Source organism: Epargyreus clarus, unplaced genomic scaffold, assembly GCF_041222505.1.
Source record: "Epargyreus clarus isolate Ecla_fem2 unplaced genomic scaffold, WU_Ecla_fem_2.2 ptg000005l, whole genome shotgun sequence".
NCBI classification, from domain to species: domain Eukaryota; kingdom Metazoa; phylum Arthropoda; class Insecta; order Lepidoptera; family Hesperiidae; genus Epargyreus; species Epargyreus clarus.
Window position 1 is genome coordinate 8,014,674 of NW_027332213.1, and position 18,617 is coordinate 8,033,290.

An 18,617-nucleotide genomic window follows, 5' to 3' on the forward strand; every position below is an offset into this window, starting at 1 on the left:
TCACCTAATTAATAAGGCTATATTATGTTTCACTGAGTTTCTCTTTACTATTTGAAATAAATGGAGTGCTCCACTTATCAATTTTCGAAAAGCACCCCATACTTTTTCCACAATTATACAAATTACTGTTTCTTAATTGATTCCTAGATTGAAAATTATTTTTTAATTTTTAGTTGATTTTAACATAAAAGCGTGTTTTTTACTTTTTTTGAACTAGATTTATTTTATTAATTTTTAGTATGTGTTGTTATAGCGACCATCATTATGCATCGTCTGTAAAAAAATCAAGTGTCTATCTATTACGGTTTAAGAGATAAAGCCCTGTGACTCACGAATAGACAGCGGAGGGTTTCGTTTTATCCTTTGACTACGGAATCCTAAAAATCATTCTACAAGATGGCATTATAGATATGTTTCAGTACATTTGAGTTATAGGGAAATAACATTATTATTTTTCAAAACTAAAAATCAATCTAGTAACTTTGCCTGAACTCTCCCTAAGGCGCTTTTTCTTGCCTCGAAAATCGTTAATCCTGAGGATGTTGATAAGGACAATGGTACAAAATTATTAAAATCGTGTATTGTCATCGGTTTGTGATAATTTTTCAAAATTTTGAATTAAACTGAACGTTCAAAGTGGATAAAAATCGGGTTCAAAGATTCCGTTACTGTTACGTACATACATACATACAACCCAAGCTAATAAAAGCGTGTTAAAAATACTGAAATTTATTTATAATAATGATGGTATCATTATTAACTGCATAATGATATTATTATGATTAGCTGTTCCATAGTTAGGTAAAATGGCGTGTGTGTGTGTGATATGTGGTAAAAGTATTGGGACAAATATATATGGTTAGCTTTAAAATAGTTTTTCGTATTCAATTGACCTTTGTTTCAGAAAAGCCTTTAGCTTTGTGTATCGATCTAGTTTTAGCTTTATTCTATAAAAGTGAGATTCGTAGAGAATTTTCCAGGAATTTCAGCTGTTGTCTGGAATCCCATGACACATGTCCTAAAATCATAGAAATATACGATTGGGTTTGTGAATAGATTTCAATATATTTAATTTAATATAGGTAATAAAATAAGTTAAATTGGTAAATATAAATCCTACCTTTATCAGTATTACTGTCAATATGAAACTCTTAAACATAAGAACATGAACAATGCCTTCTTTCATAAAGTAAAGACTTACAAAGCAGGGATTTTGGGAATAATCCTCATGGAGTGAAAAGGGTGTTTGGGCTCATTTTATTATGGCCTCAGTTGACAGTAGTGTCTTCGGTGTTTCGTATTGTGTACACTTTGAAGGTAAATCGCTCAGAAATAAGCAAGTGCTCATACAACTTGTTGTAATTGTTTTGTGTCACATGTTGTGGCTATAAGCTGTCACTGTTAATTTCATATGCGTCGTAAGCTGTAGGCATTTTAGTGACAATTGAACATTTTACGAAATAAAAAAAATAGTCTAGTGATTTGAAATTCGGCTTCTGATTTTTCGAAATTATGTGTGTATTAGAAATTAATGAACACTTGCTTAAACAGTGAAGGCAATTGTCATGACAATCTGAATGTTTTGTAAAAAATATCAACTACCGCGGAGGGAATACTAAAAGACCTTTTTGAGATACTGAGGTCTACTGTTGTATTGCTCAAAAATGCGATACTCTGTTAGCTGTAGAAGGGTACAAATCAGACGCTTCCGTTAAATTGATCACGTGCTGAGGGTGGATGAGATCAGAATATACAACCACCTACTTGACAGATAATAATCAGAAAGCCCAGAAATTGAGGCAGATATTATATTAGATGGTTCGAGATTTGTGAGAAATATTTTGTTAAATATTTATATGAACAGTTGGCAGAATGCCGGAAACAAGTTGATTTGGAGGATTTATTTGACCAAGCTATCTTCCTCCTCATTTTCACCTAATTTTCTTCTATTTTATGATTTTTATTTCATTCATAATAATTATTTGATTAATAAATCAACTCAAAATAAGAGTATTTAACGGAATTATTGAATGTATCACATAATTCAATTATTTAGGTATTATTTATTTTATACTTAATTCGTAATGCCAAATAGTAATGAATTATATAAGTATTTATAGAAGCAAATATATGTGGAGGCTTCAATGGAATACAAAATTACTAAAACTAATTAATTAATGACCCAATACAATATTTCAATTTGTGTTATCGAAATAAATAATACTGGTCAGATTCTAAAATGTTATTAATTAATTTGTAATGTTATTGTTATTCTACGCTTTGCCTCATAGTACGGTGTACATCCTCTTAAACTTTACTCCAATAAACTCCTTTATCTGTGAGAGTGCTGTAAAAGCAGCTTACATTTTCTAAGCCCGTACGGATGAAGACACAAAAATAGAAAAAAAAAAGTTTACGACCAACCCTGCAAATAAGATATTTAATTTAATTAGTAAAGTAATATCATAATAAAATTACAGGCTGTTGTTTTTATTTCATCAACCATCAATCAATTACATGCCACTGCTGGGCACGGGTCTCTTCTCAGATTGAGAAGGTCATATTCTACCGCGCTGGCCGAGTGCGAATTGGTAGACTACACAAACCTTTAAGAGCTTTCTATTATTTTATACGTATCTACTGGGCAGCTTAATCAAGTCAACAGTACTTCATATGCCGTAAGATTTTAAAAATATTATTTCAGACAATCTAGTCTCTCTAGTAACAAAATCTCCTTATAATTTTTTTAACAAGCATTCAAAGTGTTCTAGTTTCCAAGTATCTATGCTTTTCTTACGATAAATCTAGCATAGTCCTTTCGGGGGCACGATGCGCTTAACACTGCTGTTATGAGGCAGAAATAGGTTTGGCGGTGGTGCCGCCGGAGTCAATAGTCGATAGTCGATCAGTCGATTTCCTACCATATGTTTACCAAAGTCAGCTGCAGATTGGCCTTTATTTTTATCCACTTACCTTTTAGGGATTGACAAATTCTATTACTTTTGCATTTTACTTTTTCCGGTCATCAAATTTATTACAACCGGATAAAAAATTTCCATTACGGAGGGTATTTTCGTTACACAATTGTGAAGTTGTCACTCAATCTCAATCGATACCTAAGGAAGATTAAGGGAGGTGTTCTGACACGGGAAGGACACATTGTAATGTGATTTTCCTGCATACTCATCGTATATATTGAACGATATTAATGAAGCTCCACGTCTCTCTAAATTGCGCGAAATCTATTGTAACGTCGTCATACTCGTATGGTAGAATAGTAGAACGTTCTTAATATCTTTTATATGTATTATTATGTAAAATAACTACATAAGGATGACATCCTCACTTAGCGATTAACCGTTATATAATTAACTGACGATGCTTCGTTTTGGAGTGAAATATGTGTTGGTGGTGGTATGTATGGTGGTGTGTATATCTTTCATGTGCACATGTTTATGTGGGAGGGTGCTACATACTGCATGGTTTAAAATAAATACCATTATACATATTGATAGCGGATTTTTGCAAAGTTCTATTTAATCATAACTTAATAGCATGGATTATCGCAAACGCCTGATACAATTAAGTATATTTTTAGAGATATGTATTTATGTTTTTACTTATAAATATTAGATGTAACTAATACGAAATTTATCAAAAAACATTTTGTCCCAATAAACCTCATATAGAAAATTTGAATGCCTCATATGCAAAGTGCACTGTAAATTATGCTGACAAATATTCGAATACAGTTTTCGTCCTGATATAGTGTATGAACCGATTTCCTCAGTTAGCCGCAATACCTAATTACTAAAAATGTTCTCGCAAAATGATTAAATCCTAAGCAATTTAATGGACGTCGTTACTGAGGATGCTTGGTAATTGAAAAGCTAACTCAGCTCAAACCGACAACGTTCTAAATGAATAAAGTAATTTAGGTCAAGTTCAGAGTTTTATAGGGTTTGATGGACTCTCTTGTAGGCGTCAGTGAGTACATTTAGAGTCGGAAAATGATAACCTATAACTACTGGTTTTTAGTACCCGTTCATTAGCAATTTGCCGTAGAAGCGAACAATTATGCAGCCTGGTATATATTTTTCTTTTCTAATAATATTGTAATAGGTATCTAGCATAGCTAGCATTCGGCCTGATGGTGAATGGTCACTGCCGCCTCAGAACGTCTGTAACCAACTATGGACTTCTATATGGATAGAAGTAGTTCAACATGAAGTCAATCCTAAATGCGTTAGCATTCCTAAATATTAAGGTCGCCTCAAATGTGTGCCGGCATCCACACCTTTCCATCAAAATGCAACAGCTGTTTCACAGTTCACGATGGAAGTAGGTGTAGCGGTGGTGCCTCCCTGTTCGAACATCACTTGAAAATCTCTAACCAACTCCATATTAAATCTTACCCATGCTTAATCAGATCAATATTACTCTTGATCAATTAAATGTATTTTAATGAAGGATTTGGCTCACCACATTATTACTACCACACCACACCACGCATTTATAAAAGTTGTATAAAAGTTCTTCTACCTTTTATTTTACTTTATGGTAGAGCTGTATTCTGCTTGATAAGTTTTGTAACATTACTTATGTGCATACGTGTTCCATTAAAGTTTTCAAAGTTCTCAAGTGTCGCATGACTGACTTCTTAAAGGTCTTGTATTTCAATTTGTATTCAATTAATTGGTAGTTCATTTATACCATACAACAGGGACTTAACATTTGCATATTATGTAGACTATACCGTATGCCAATTAAATCAACAACCTCTACGTATGAAGGTATGGTTGAGGCTATGAATGTTAACGCTAATTTCTTATTATTATCAAGAACGTAGTCCAGCACGAAGACCAAGTGTGTATTAGTTAACTTTGCTCAACTTTTGGGAACTTTCGTTACAGAACATTCCGGGATGTAAATTTCGTTTGTCAGTAAATGTTCTCCTTTAAAGTTTCAACAAGACTTCGATAAATCATATCTAGTATTAAGTATAGCTATACTTATACAGCTGTATAAGTCACTACCAGTTTTTGAACTTGACTTTGTTACGCACAATTTTTGACTGGGTTTTATTACTGAACTCAAGTGAGCGGATGGATGTGAGTAATCATATTGCATGGACCCTGTATAAATTGGGAACGAGGCGAGACAAACATTATTTGGTAGTATTGTAGGCGTAGTATCTGAGATCATATGTTTAGGTACAAGATACATTTTACAAGTGACAGTTCCGTTACTGGTTCATCTCCGGCGACACCATTGCCTCACCTATTTCTGCCTTATAACAGCAGTGTCGTGGCTTGAAGGGACTCATCCATATTCGATGCGTTTTAGCTTTAACCTGAGGGGAACTAATGCATTAACGCATATTTTATAACAAGGAGTAGCAGACGAGCATGCAGTCTACCTGATGATAAGTGGCCAAATACATCTGTAATCGACCCCAGATAGGATTAGATATTCCTACTTGAGGTCGGCCACAGATGCGCCGCTTCCCTTGAGGACTAAGCTGGAACGCCTCAGAAAAGTCTCACTTACCACACGCTTCAAAACAGAACACAGCAGCGCTTAACAATGTTATTAGGCAGAAATAGGTGAGGGGTGGTGCTGCCGGAGTCAAAATTAAATCCTTAAAGTTTATTGTCATATATGTACTGTTCTACTAGCTTTATATTCATAAACCATTTCATGACCTTGATTTCAATTAGTAGTTCTTATATTATAAATATCATTTTTCTTTTCCCTAGATACGTGGCGATAGTGAAACCCCTTCAACACAGGTTGAGTCGTCGCATGGCACGAGCCGTCCTCTTCACCGTTTGGTGTGCAAGTGCGCTACTTGCGTTGCCTAGCTTACTCTACTCAGATACATACAAGAAGAAGTAAGTACCTAGTTCCTACTTTCGCTGTTATAGTCGTAAAGGCGTTTTCCATGAAAATAAATGCTTTCCATTTCCATAATAAATAATAGTTAAAAAAAACTAAAAAATACGCTTTTATAAAAAATGCGACCAAAAAATGAAAAATAAATAATAGTTTAAAAAAACTAAAAAGCGTGGGGTGCATGGTGTCAATAGTTATAAATATTTTATTGATAGATATTGAGTAGAAGGATTATAATCATTTTGATAATATCTTAAAAAGCACCCCACGCTTTTTTTACAATAAAAAATATTTTTATCTTATTTACACTATTCTTAATTCAAAAAAAAATATTTTCTATTTTTAGTTGGATTTTCTATAAAAAGTGTATTTTTTTAGTTTTTTTAAACTATTATTTATTTTTCATTTTTTGGTCGCATTTTTTATAAAAGCGTATTTTTTAGTTTTTTTAACTATTATTTATTTTTATTTTTTTAGTGATTATTTTAACGATTATTACGTAGCGTATTATCAAGTTTATCTTTCGAATCAGCATCAGCACCTTTGCTTAGCAGTGCAAAAATGAATATTGGGTCATCTTGTTAAAGGAAGGTGCAGATGTTGAAGTGCTGAATGAATAAGGATGATGAGACACCGCTTCATGATGCTATTAACAACGGACGCGTCGAAGTTGAAGTCAGGTCAGGTCAGGTCAGGTCAGGTCAGGTCAGGTCAGGTCAGGTCAGGTCAGGTCAGGTCAGGTCAGGTCAGGTCATGTCAGATCAGGTCAGGTCAGGTCAGGTCAGGTCAGGTCAGGTCAGGTGAGGTCAGGTCAAAATATTGAATTGTCTTCGGTCCTTAATAAGTATGCCAAATTTCAAGTTAATCCGACGTTTTGAAGGGGGTTAAAATCATGTTCAAAGATTCCGTTACATACTAACATACCAACATACATACGTCTGAAGCTAATAAAAGCGTATTAAAAACAAAGCGACACAAGCATCTAAATACATCGATAAGATACGAGAAATACTGTATTAATTGGTACTTATAATAAAAGTATTTTATTTTCATTTTTGTATATAGTACGACGTAATAAAATAAAATTCTTCGCATTTTTTTATCTTAATGATTAGGCAAATTTACAAAATAATAGTATTATCATGCTTATTTAAGAGATGTCTGAATTTCATCAGAGTATAACATCGGAGCCAAAGAAATGGAAAGATTAAGTAAATATTACCCACTTAAAAATGAAATAACTAGACTTTGGAAAATACCCACCACTGCCATATCAATAATAATAGGAACCACTGGAATAATAGCCAAAAGATTACATAAATATTGCAATAGACTAGACTCAAATATAAACATACACATTATACAGAAACAAGCTGCTATTCACACCAACACTATATTTTCAAAAAATTTAGGGAATAATATATTTATTGTGGAAACTGAATCTCCTCCCTGAGTGTCAGGGCTGAGGCTTCAGAATTTACCGACCTAAAAAGTCGAGAATGGGAAACTATACCGTATATATACGTATATAGAATGTAGTAGTAGTCTAGATACAGAACCAATTAATTTTTAATCTTCCTTAATTCTCCCAATGGAATCGATGTCGACTTCAATTTTACTTACTGTGATTTCAATTAACACAAAAATACTGAGAAAATATCTAGGGCAGACGACAATTAGGAAATTGGAGACTTAACTTCTTAATTAATAGATTCCGGGGAGAATCTTGAATTCTTTGTATTTGCTATTTTACGGACAGGTTGAAATCTAAGTTTAGGAAGTTATCTGTTAGGACCGAAAAGGTAATTGTAACTCACGTCAACTAAAGCTTTCATACTATACGAAAATAGTTTTCTTTTAATGGGGCCACTTCGGTACTTATACGTGTAAGTACTAAGTACGTATGTTCTAAGTAGGTACTAAGTATAGTTTCGTATAGAATGGTCAATGGATATAGTTTCAATAAAGATTGTATCATACCTCTCTCTTGTTATAATGCATGAGTCCAAATCACTTATTATGTAAACCAATTTATTGTTAAAGAAATAAATATTATTATTTTTTTTTATGAGTAAGAACATGCCGTTTTAGGTCACATTTTCAAAATCATAATTTTAGTTCGATTAAGAACAAAACATAGTCGATTTTAGCTTGGAACAAAGTTGCACGCGCCGATGTAACACAATATTATTTGATTATATCTTTATGTATATATTTCTTATGTGCGTGTGTATGTCACTGAACTCCTCCTAAACGACTGGACTAATTTTGATGAAATTTGTTGTGTGTGTTCAAGGGGACTTGAGAATGGTTTAGATTCACAATTTAGTCCGTGGGAAAAGGTTTTTTTAATTAATTTTTAAATCAAATCAAATCAAATCATTATAATTCGTAAGTAGTTATAGAATCGGAAACTATGCATCCGATCAAGTGATGATCTTTAGCAAAGTTGTTGTCCAAGAGCCCACGAGGGTTTGGGAGTTGGTAAGACCAATTTTCGGCAGATGGTACCACTGTCATTCCAATGCAGGTACAAATTTTCCGTTTTATGTATGTCATATTATTTATTTAAAATGCGGGCGAAGCTGCGGGCACCACTAGTCATAGCATAAGTTCTTACATGCATACATAAGTAAACAGATGATTTTTTACTGAAACTAGTTGTATAATTTAATTCATGTTGGACAGAGATATTTGAATTTAGAAGATGGTAAAAGTTTAAATGGTTTGTGTTTAAAATATGATTAATGTGTGAAACACTGCAGAGTTCCGCTTGTCACATTATATTAAAGCCTGAAGAGTGTGGTAAACTAAACAAAGTAGGAAGTATGGTCGTTTGCAACTTTTATTACGCACGAATGAAAAGCGGAATATCGACAACACCGCTCAAATTTTCTTTGAAACAGGAACATACAAACGAGAATTATACCATAGATCTAAAGTCATAATTGCACAATATGTAAAAGACATTTTATCCGCAATTACGCATAAAATACGCTAATTTTTGTGGTTTGAATTAAATCGTTTCAAACAATCCTGAGAGTATAATATCTTTAGGTTAAATTAGGCCCTTTATTTTAATGTAGCACTTACACTTTCAATTACACTTACTTAAGAATATAATTTGCAGTCCTTGCGCTGAATTTTCAATGGCTGCTACATCTTGTTACTATTGTTCACTCAGTGACAGTCGGACTCAGTGAATGTCGACCACAAAATGTGGTCCATAATCATAAATTTACCCAAAAAATGATGACAATATACCTATAATGAAGCCTATTTAAATTGCAAAACACTTTGTGGTTTGACTCCGGACCACCGCCACACCTATTTCTACCTAATAACAGCAGTGTTAGGCGCTGCTGTATTCCAGTTTGAAGGGACATTTAACTGCACATGTCTGCACAACCATTTTACGTATGTGTCCGCCATTTGTTTCGTCCTTCATTTACAAGGCGGTGACATATCTATACTTATCTATGATGGACGGCAATAGCTGCTCAACATCAGATGAAGTGTATGCTTATTTGCTACTTCTATATTACAAAAAAATATAACTATAAAAAACGTAAATAAAATCCCTTGACAAATAATAGATACATATGTGTAGGTACTTGGTCTCTGGGAACCGTTCTATCGATCTACATATGAATTTCATTACTTTTCAGTATTTGCAATATAACGGTCACGAATAACTTTTTCAAAACAAATTCTGGTATTTACACTCAACACTATATTCTAGTTTTATTCTGAACTAGATGACCCGGTGAACTTCGTACCACCTAATTATGAGTGACTATCTGTACCTCGTGGTTTCACTCGTGTAATTTATGTATTATGTCCATAAACTACTGGTAAATATTAGGAAATGGCCACAGGAGAACAGGCAAATAAAAAATACAATTAAATAAAATTCACTCTACCTCTCTGCACTCTGTTATTTTTTTACCGACTTCAAAAAGGAGGTGGTTATCAATTCGGCCGGTATCTTTTTTTTATGCATGTACACGAATTACTCCGCCGTTAGTGAACCGATTTTAATAATTGTTTTTTTATTGTGTTATATTTTTTATTGTAGGTTCTAATGAAATTACAAAGTCAGTTCATCATTGACTATTTAAGGGTCTGATAATGTGGCTCGGAGACAAAATATGTAACTCCTCAACCGATGGGGATATTTGAGTTGTGTTTGAAGATATTTGGTGTAAGTTATAACGAAATTGCAAAGTCAGTTCATCATTGACTATTTAAGGGTCTGATAATGTGGCTCGGAGACAAAATATGTAACTCCTCAACCGATGGGAATAATTGAGTCGTGTTTGAAGATATTTGGTGTAGGAGGTTCTAATGAAATTGCAAATCATTGACTATTTAGTTAGGTTAGGTTGGAACACATAAGACAATATAAAACTAAGCGGGCAGGGCGCGGTAGCGCCCTGCGAGCGGGCGGTTCCAATCAATGTAAATTCAGACCGTACCTTAATTCATGATCACGTTTATACAATTTTATATTGTATTAATATAAATGTTATTATGTCATCACTAAAAAGGGTAAAAAATTTTTTAACAAAAAATACAACCGACTTCTATGTCACTACATAGTAAAAAAGAATTCAAATAAATGTTGGTTTAGTACATATTTCTGAAGTCGGCGCTCAATATATTTCGTTCGAATTATTTTTTACTTTGTAGTGACATAGAAGTCGGTTGTATTTTTTGTTATTTTTTTTACAAACACGCGAAAAGAAGTACCTATAACTTCAATAACGGTTTTTTTTAAAGAAAGTTTATTTACTTATAGTACTCTAATCGGGTTGTTGAATAGCTAAAAATGCTGAAACAGGTGTGTAAATAGAAAGGCGATTTATAACAGTCTTAAGGGTTGATCTAAAAAAACAAACAGTGACTCAGATGCTTCATTATGTCTTATGATAATTTTCTTAGTGCTCCAAATTAACGGATATTAAATTAAAGTTCCATACCCGATTAAACGACCCTAAAGGTTGATTTTCCAAAAACGGTGAAAAATGTGTTCTATTATTTTGAATCAAAAAGCTAAATTCCAATTTTCATAGACTTTGCTTCAAAATCTGCCGATTTCTAAACGAAGTGTCTTCTAAAGCCAAATGCAAATTTTTACAGTTTTTGCTTCCAAATTAACGGATTTTAATATAAAATTCCAACCCCTACTTAACCAACTTAAGGGTTGATTTTGCAAATATCGTAAAATAGATATTTAATTACTTTCTATCGAAATCCTATCAAATACCAATTTTCATATAGATTTGCATCAAAACTGGGGGACTTTAATACAAACTTTCAACTCTTATTTATTCACGGAAACGCGGTCGAACAGGATAAAAAGTATCCTATGTCCGTCTCCTGGTTCTAAGCTACCTCTCCACCAATTTTCAGTCAAATTGGTTCATCCGTTGTTGAGTTATAAAATGCTTCACGAAAACGCGGTCGAACGGGATAAAAAGTATCCTATGTCCTTTTCCTGCTTCTAAGCTACCTCTCGATTAATTTTCAGCCAAATCGGTTCAGCCGTTCTTGAGTTATAAGTGGAGTAACTAACACGACTTTCTTTTATATATATAGAAGATTCGTCTGTTCATTTTAATTAAATGCTTCAAAAGGCTCCGTCATGTTGCTGGACATTAATTTGCTTTTGGGAATGTCTCGCACCGGGATCATTGAGTGTTATTAAGAGTGGCAGACGTGTATTGACATTAAATGTAAGAAAGTTTTATTTGTAGAATAAAAATTTTGACTTCTTCTTTCGTATAGTGACAGTTTTCTTTCTTGTTAACGAGGGGAAAACCTTCAAAAGGTAATCGGTACTCTAGGAGCGACATAGTGTTATGTGGGGTTCTTACCGAACTAAAACCTATCGCGCTTCAAGCTCTCAATCTTGCCACCCGTAACCCCGAAAGCCCTTAACTTATAACTTATTAATAATACTTAACTTTTAATCGCTTGTGGCCCTATTCTGGTCCGTATACTACAGGGACAGCAAATGATAGGGAGTGGTTAAGAAGCTGTCTCTTATTCTTCCAGGGTTCAAAATGCTTAGCCTATTAGTTATATTATTATTATTGTTAAGTTTTAGAATATCCTTGCTACCTAGCTTTGGATAAATATACCTAGTTGCTCATTGTAAATATTTATTACGTTCTACGCATATACGCATATAAACAGAAATGAAATAAATAAATATATTATTATTAACATATAAATGTGAACTAATTTTGAACAAATACATTATGCATGAAAATTACATTTAATTAGTACTGTTGCGTAAACAACACGTGCACTGGAATACTCTTTCACAGTTAAAATGTACTTATTTAAAGAAGATTAACAGCCCCAAATGCTATTTCAATTAATTTTATAAAATACATAATATAAACCCAAAAAGACAGTTCGTCGTCAACTTATTACTGCCTCACTTTTCTTCTTTTTATTTCTTTTTTCGATCTTCTTTTAAACTCAAACATACAAACAAAAAAGCATACACTCGCATCAATATTAGCTGACACTTGGGGTGAAAGAGGTTTAGAATAAGAAATGCAGTGTTGAAATAGATCCGCCATAGAAGAAATATTTATTTATTATAAGGCAGAAATAGAAAGCCATCAAATGTTATAAATATCCCTCCATAAGGTCTTATACATAGATTTATATTATGTATTTAACATTTATATTTTGTTGTATACATTTAAGACATTATTTTGTTCTTTAATTTATAATTATACTATTTTCAGAGAATGAAATGATAGGATTATATGATCAATTAGCTCAGGTGACAAAATTGCAGGTGTAATATTGCTATTAAATATTCCTTTGTTGCGTCAAACAATAAGCCGTCTGGATTATGCAATCAAACCCAATAATCGCTTTACAGAATTGGTCTCTTTTGTACAAAAATATAGTAAAAAAGTAGCCAACGAGCATGCAGTCTAATAGTACGCCATTGCGGCCCATGATCATCTGCAATTAAACTTAGATAACATTAGAGTTTTATTTGAGATCGGTCACAGATGCGTTGCCAAACCAACCCATAGAACTTAGTAAAATGCTACTGCTAAATATTTCTCCCTTACTACACTCTTCAAATTCCTTCCTACTACAAACTTCAAGGCTTACCACAGTTATAAGTTAGAAATAGGTATAGAGCGGCCATGCTGTAGGCATCGGTTTCAGGTAGAATGTTCCAAGTACTGTATTATAAAGTTTGTATAGAGGGAAGAGCGTGAATGACCACTTACCATCAGGTTGATTACAACTTCCTTTACTACTCTAATCTTAATAATTATAGTTTAAAAACTAAAAACCACACTAAAACCGCACAAGGAAAATCGTTAACTGATTCCTGACGATCCTGATGAGGAGAATTGAATAAAATTATTAAAATCGTGTATTGTCATTGGTTCTTGATAATTGTTTATTTATGCACACATAGATAACTGATACAAAACACTTATAAATAACATTTTATGCAAAGGTACTGCTTATTCCTAATGAAATTTCTTCCAGCAGACCTGTAAAAGGAAATGGGTTAACAAATGGTGGATACGCGTGCACGAGACAGGATAAAGATATATTATTTATATTTTAATCATAAAGTACTTAAATATAATACTACTACTACTACTATACTAAATACTAAATTAGATATCATTGTAATACATATTATTATAACCAATATACATACATAATAGGATACATACATACATACATTATGTTAATATAAGAGTATATACCAAATGAATTAACGAATAATCATCTGACTAAGGAGAAGTAATGATCCTTCACTCTCTTTTTAAAAGTAGATATTGTTTTAGAGCTCCTTCAAAGTTCAAAATTTTAAATTAATTGGACCGTTCAAAGTGGGTAAGAATCGAGTTCAAAGATTCCGTTACATACGTACATAGATAGATACAACCCAAGCTAATAATAAAAGCGTGGTAAAAACAAAGCACGATTTTGTCATATGATTTAGTGACACAAGTGCTTATGAGCTGTAATGGCTACATATTTGTTTGGCGCTTTATTTCGAAGAAAAGCTGCCTCTGTGGTGTAAACAACATGTTTTCGTCGCTTTTCATATGAAAGGATAACTCAATATAGTAAAACAGTAAAATGCTCCTACTAAGAGTAAGCAGAGATAAGATTTGATAAACTCTCAAATTAAAGATCTGAGATCGTTTTCGCATGCTAGCACTCTGATTTGTACTCTGTATTTGGCATGTGAATGTATTACAGTTTTATTATTACCTATAGTAAAGTGAAGGCAGCCACCGTTAGACCTTTCCAAAAGTGTGAAATACTGTAGGGTACAATTCTCAATTTAATAGAATAGTAGATGTATTTTGATATGTGTGCTATCTGAGTCGCATTTACTCTTACAGAATGAACGGAATTCTATCTCCGATTCATTTTCAGTATTTACTATTACCATAAATATCATAAATAGTATTTTGATGTTGTCTACGTGTTATTTTCATATATTTCTAATCTTATTGGCATAAATGTTTGTTAAAGGTACATAAATGGTGAACGAGAAATATGTTTCATCAAGTGGCCGGACGGCAGCTATCCGACATCGAAGACAGATTATTGGTAAGACTTCGAGTTCATACCTCCATATTAATCTTCGCCAAGCATCTTTTATAAGTTTCATGGTTCTCTGATGTTATGTGTGCATTAAAACTTTCCTTATCCTTAGTAATTTGTAAGTTAGAAATACGCTCTATTACTCTTAATGACATTGCCCAATGCCTATGCTACATTACATTATGAGCTATAATACTTAAGTAAACAACTGTCACACCTATTTCTAGTGCGAAGCACTTCTTAGCTTTTGTTGGACATAGGTGGATGTCGGTTGTCTTATATATTTTGAGGCGATCATCTCAGGCATGGCAACGTAGCAATGTTTACGGGCAGTAATGGCCACTTAGGTACTATCAAGTGTACTAAATACTCGTTTGTTACCGACAAAATCAAGCAACATCGAGCGGATTGGAGAATTGGATGGATGACCACTAGGAACTAAAAGTAGTAAAATTCAAACGCGATTACAAAGTTAAAAGGGTAAGGTAGATTCCATTTTTTGTCGTTGTAAACCAAAACCTAATCTAGCCTCTACTCTCATACTAATACTCATTTGCATTGAAGTTATGTAGTGGAAATAGCTTCAATATGTTCCCCTATTCATGTGGAGAATTCCGTGCGCGGCGTTCGAACATTAAATGGTTTGCAGGAGTTTGCCATTAATGGGGAGCGCAGCGAAAATCTGTAAACTTTTAGAAATAAACTCGTATTGGAAAATGATTTACTTTTATTGCCATGTACATCCAAAGAATACATGCTGGGGGCTCTCTTCATATTCATATAAGTGTTAATATATCATTTATACATCTAAAATAATTTCCAATAAAAATATATTGTGTTTATTTTTCAAACAAATTTTAATAGAAATTATTATAAAGAAATATACATACGAGTAAAAGGAATGAAATGAAAAACCCCATTTAAGTAGAATTTACCAAAAAACGTTTCGTTCATATCGTATTATGTGATTCAATCTTTGAGGATAAAATAAACGTAAAATTTAAACCAACAAAGTCGTTTGTATAAAAACTCGCCGTAACAAGCATTTAAAACGTTGTTTGTTTTACGAAAATACATAAAATGTTGAAATCAAAAAGCCGGAAAACAAATTAAAAGTCTCGTTTTTGCCGAGCAATAAGTCTTCTCATATTCGGAATTGGAAAAGGGATACTTGCGTCACGTGCGGACCACGAGATATTTTATTACGAGATGTATAAAACAATGCGAGAACTCGTGTCTGTATCTGTAACATACCTAAAGAGGTTTAAGATATATTACGTATGCGTACGACTAAATAACTTGTACGGTAATAATTTGTACTGGACGAAGCCTTAGCCATTGAATAAACAATGTATCAATCTATTTCCCTGAATGATATACAGCCGTAATGTATAATAAAACTATTTAATGAATTGGCTTGCTGTTGCTTAGGCTGTTCACATAAAAGTTGGCTACGACATACGTAATTTACATCAGTGTTCAGAGTAATAAAAAGAAATAAACTTTAACTTATACTTTAATTACTGGTTTTACCTATAGCTCAGATAGATACAAAGATAGTCTAGAAAAATATAACATACTGGTCCGTAACAATCCACATATATTTCGTACGTTTATCTTAATAGGAGTAAGATATGCGAAACATGTTTCATTTTTGGCTTGATAAAATTGTATCAGCAATATTAGCTGTGATAATATACATGAGTTAAGAATTTGGACCGAACGTGCAGTTACAACATTTTCAAATTACTTTACAAGCTTGCTTGCAAGCCACATATTTTTAATTTAATTTAGCTTTCCAATGCATTTAAACACAGCTGTGTTTCTGTTTTTTAGGTTTTAGGGACAGATCCATCACTCACCAATCACCATATGGACTGCATGCTCGGTGCTACTTCAATTTCGGAAAATAACATTTCTTTTTCATTGCAGCTACAACTTAGTGTTCCTCGGGGTGACGTACGTAGCACCGATGTCTGTGATGGTGTGGGCGTATGCTCGCATGAGTGCAGCACTCCGTGGCCGGGCGATCGGCGAGTGTACCCATCATCAGATGCAAGTTGTGCGGGCGAAGCGGAAGGTAAGAAAGTGCTTGATATGATGTTATGATCAATCTGTCTCGATGACCTGCGTTTAGAATAAAAATTATTATAATTGTATGGTAAGACTTGCCTATATATTTCGATGTCCGAACTCCGAACTACGCCTTTTTCACAAATCTGTAAAAGACACTCAAATGTCTTTAACTTTACCTTATGGAGTGTGATTATGATACTGGGTTTCGTAGAAATAATATTTTAAAATACGAGTACAGTGTTACCAGAAACTACTGAGAATAAATGTCTGCTGTCTAATGCTTGTAATTTTACTTGGATATGAAATACATGAAATCCGAGTGAAGTTATCACAGCGTAGCTGATAGACTCTCATACGTCTGTCACGGCTGCTTGTCGTATTATGTATACGTCAATAATTTGCAATTTAGGTATATTGTTAGGTTGTTGCTCCTCGTAAGTCAACAGAGACTAATTGAAATTCAATACATTGCTAAGAGCTCTTCTCGTAACTTCTCGTAACACTCACTGTCTTTGTATCTTGTTGATTAATTTAAAGAAAAGTGCTAGTACTTTCCATGATTTTATTGATAGTTTCTTGTCGTTAATGCAGTAAAATACTTTTAATCTTTCGCTGCTGTTCATGCAACATGAATGCTATTATGAACGCTAAAAATAAAGCATCCGAATCAGAGAAATCGTATCGGCACTTATTATGTATAAATAAAAAATAGTGGTTTTTGGTCTTTGAAAACTTGCTTTGAAAGTGGTATCACTTTGAACCGGAAGATTCAAATTAGTAAGCAATTGCATGTGTATAAAAGGTGAAATACTGGCCAATTTAAAAAAGCGTCACCGCCAAATTGAAACTAGGGATTGCATTTCACTGATACTTCACGAAAATTTCCTTTTCGTGGCAAATTTCATTCGGTACCATGAAATTCGACCCGTAAATGCAATTTCGCTTTATATCCCGAAATTTTTTAAAAGTTTAATAATCTGAAGGAATACATACTGCCTAATATGTAAATAGAATCAAATACTAATTTGAATTTAATCGCAAGCGACACATCAAACATCAAGGAGGTTGTGTTTATCCAACAGTGAGATTTACGTAAATCATACGAAGCGTGAAAGCGATCTTACCCCACGGAATTTCGGGAAATATGTATCGAGATGACAATAATGTTTAATAGGAGTAAAGTTATCGTGTCTGCAAAATCATCTCCGATATTCCATAATTGAGCATTTCCAGCAAAATGCGGTTCGGTGAAACTTGTCGATATCGGCGTTGCGGAAATCCGACGAATATCGCTAAACGGAGGTGTCGGCTGTTATTTCCTACGGAGTTAGTCGACGTGTTAGAGCGTAATTTCATTAGCCAGCACAACTTTGATATATCGACGTCGTTTTAGAAACTGCCCGGTATTTCCACATACTGATTGTGCCGTCAAGAGTTGAGAGTGCAATCAAAATTGAATCTATTTCAAAAAGATTTTATGTAACTGTTTGTGTGAGTGCGCATCATTCGCGTTGGTACAATATCAAATATTTATCCGCTTAATGAATAATTTATTTGTGTCTTGTTTTGTCAGTACTTAACATATTTATGTTTTTGAAGTTAACAAACATGTGTTATTTTTTTGCGTGTTTTAAGTGTAGTTCACGTATATTTAAATGATTATGTAACGCTTAGTGTTTTTAATTATTATCATCCATTCCTTCTGAAAATTGTTTTGAAATTAGAGCAATAATTAATTTTCATCTGACATGGGTATTTGAATTATAGCCTTCCGCTTATTGGTTCTTATCAAAGGCCTTCGACAAATTGTCCAGGTGTTCTGGTATGGAATATAATTTATAAATGGTTGGACCAAGATGAATTTGGAATTGAATCTCCTTTAGGGATCTTTTTTCTATGATCTGAATGAAGACACCCGTGTTTAAAAATAGGACAAGAATAGGTCTATGTAATAAAAGAGTAAGAAACTCGAACCTAGAAGAGATATGCACATTCTGTAATATTTGTATACCTACTCAGGAACCATA

At 33.4% G+C, this 18,617-nt stretch overlaps 1 protein-coding gene across 2 annotated transcripts in view; it reads left to right on the plus strand.

The window, feature by feature from the left end:
* The window catches only part of NGR-A33 (neuropeptide receptor A33), a 78,716-nt gene that overhangs the window by 20,611 nt on the left and 39,488 nt on the right, over positions 1-18,617 (plus strand). For both annotated transcript variants that reach the window (XM_073093972.1, XM_073093971.1), the window contains exons 4-6: positions 5,760-5,894; positions 14,443-14,520; positions 16,447-16,594. In XM_073093972.1, the coding sequence (XP_072950073.1) occupies positions 5,760-5,894; positions 14,443-14,520; positions 16,447-16,594 (361 nt within the window). The remainder of the gene's footprint in view (positions 1-5,759; positions 5,895-14,442; positions 14,521-16,446; positions 16,595-18,617) is intronic.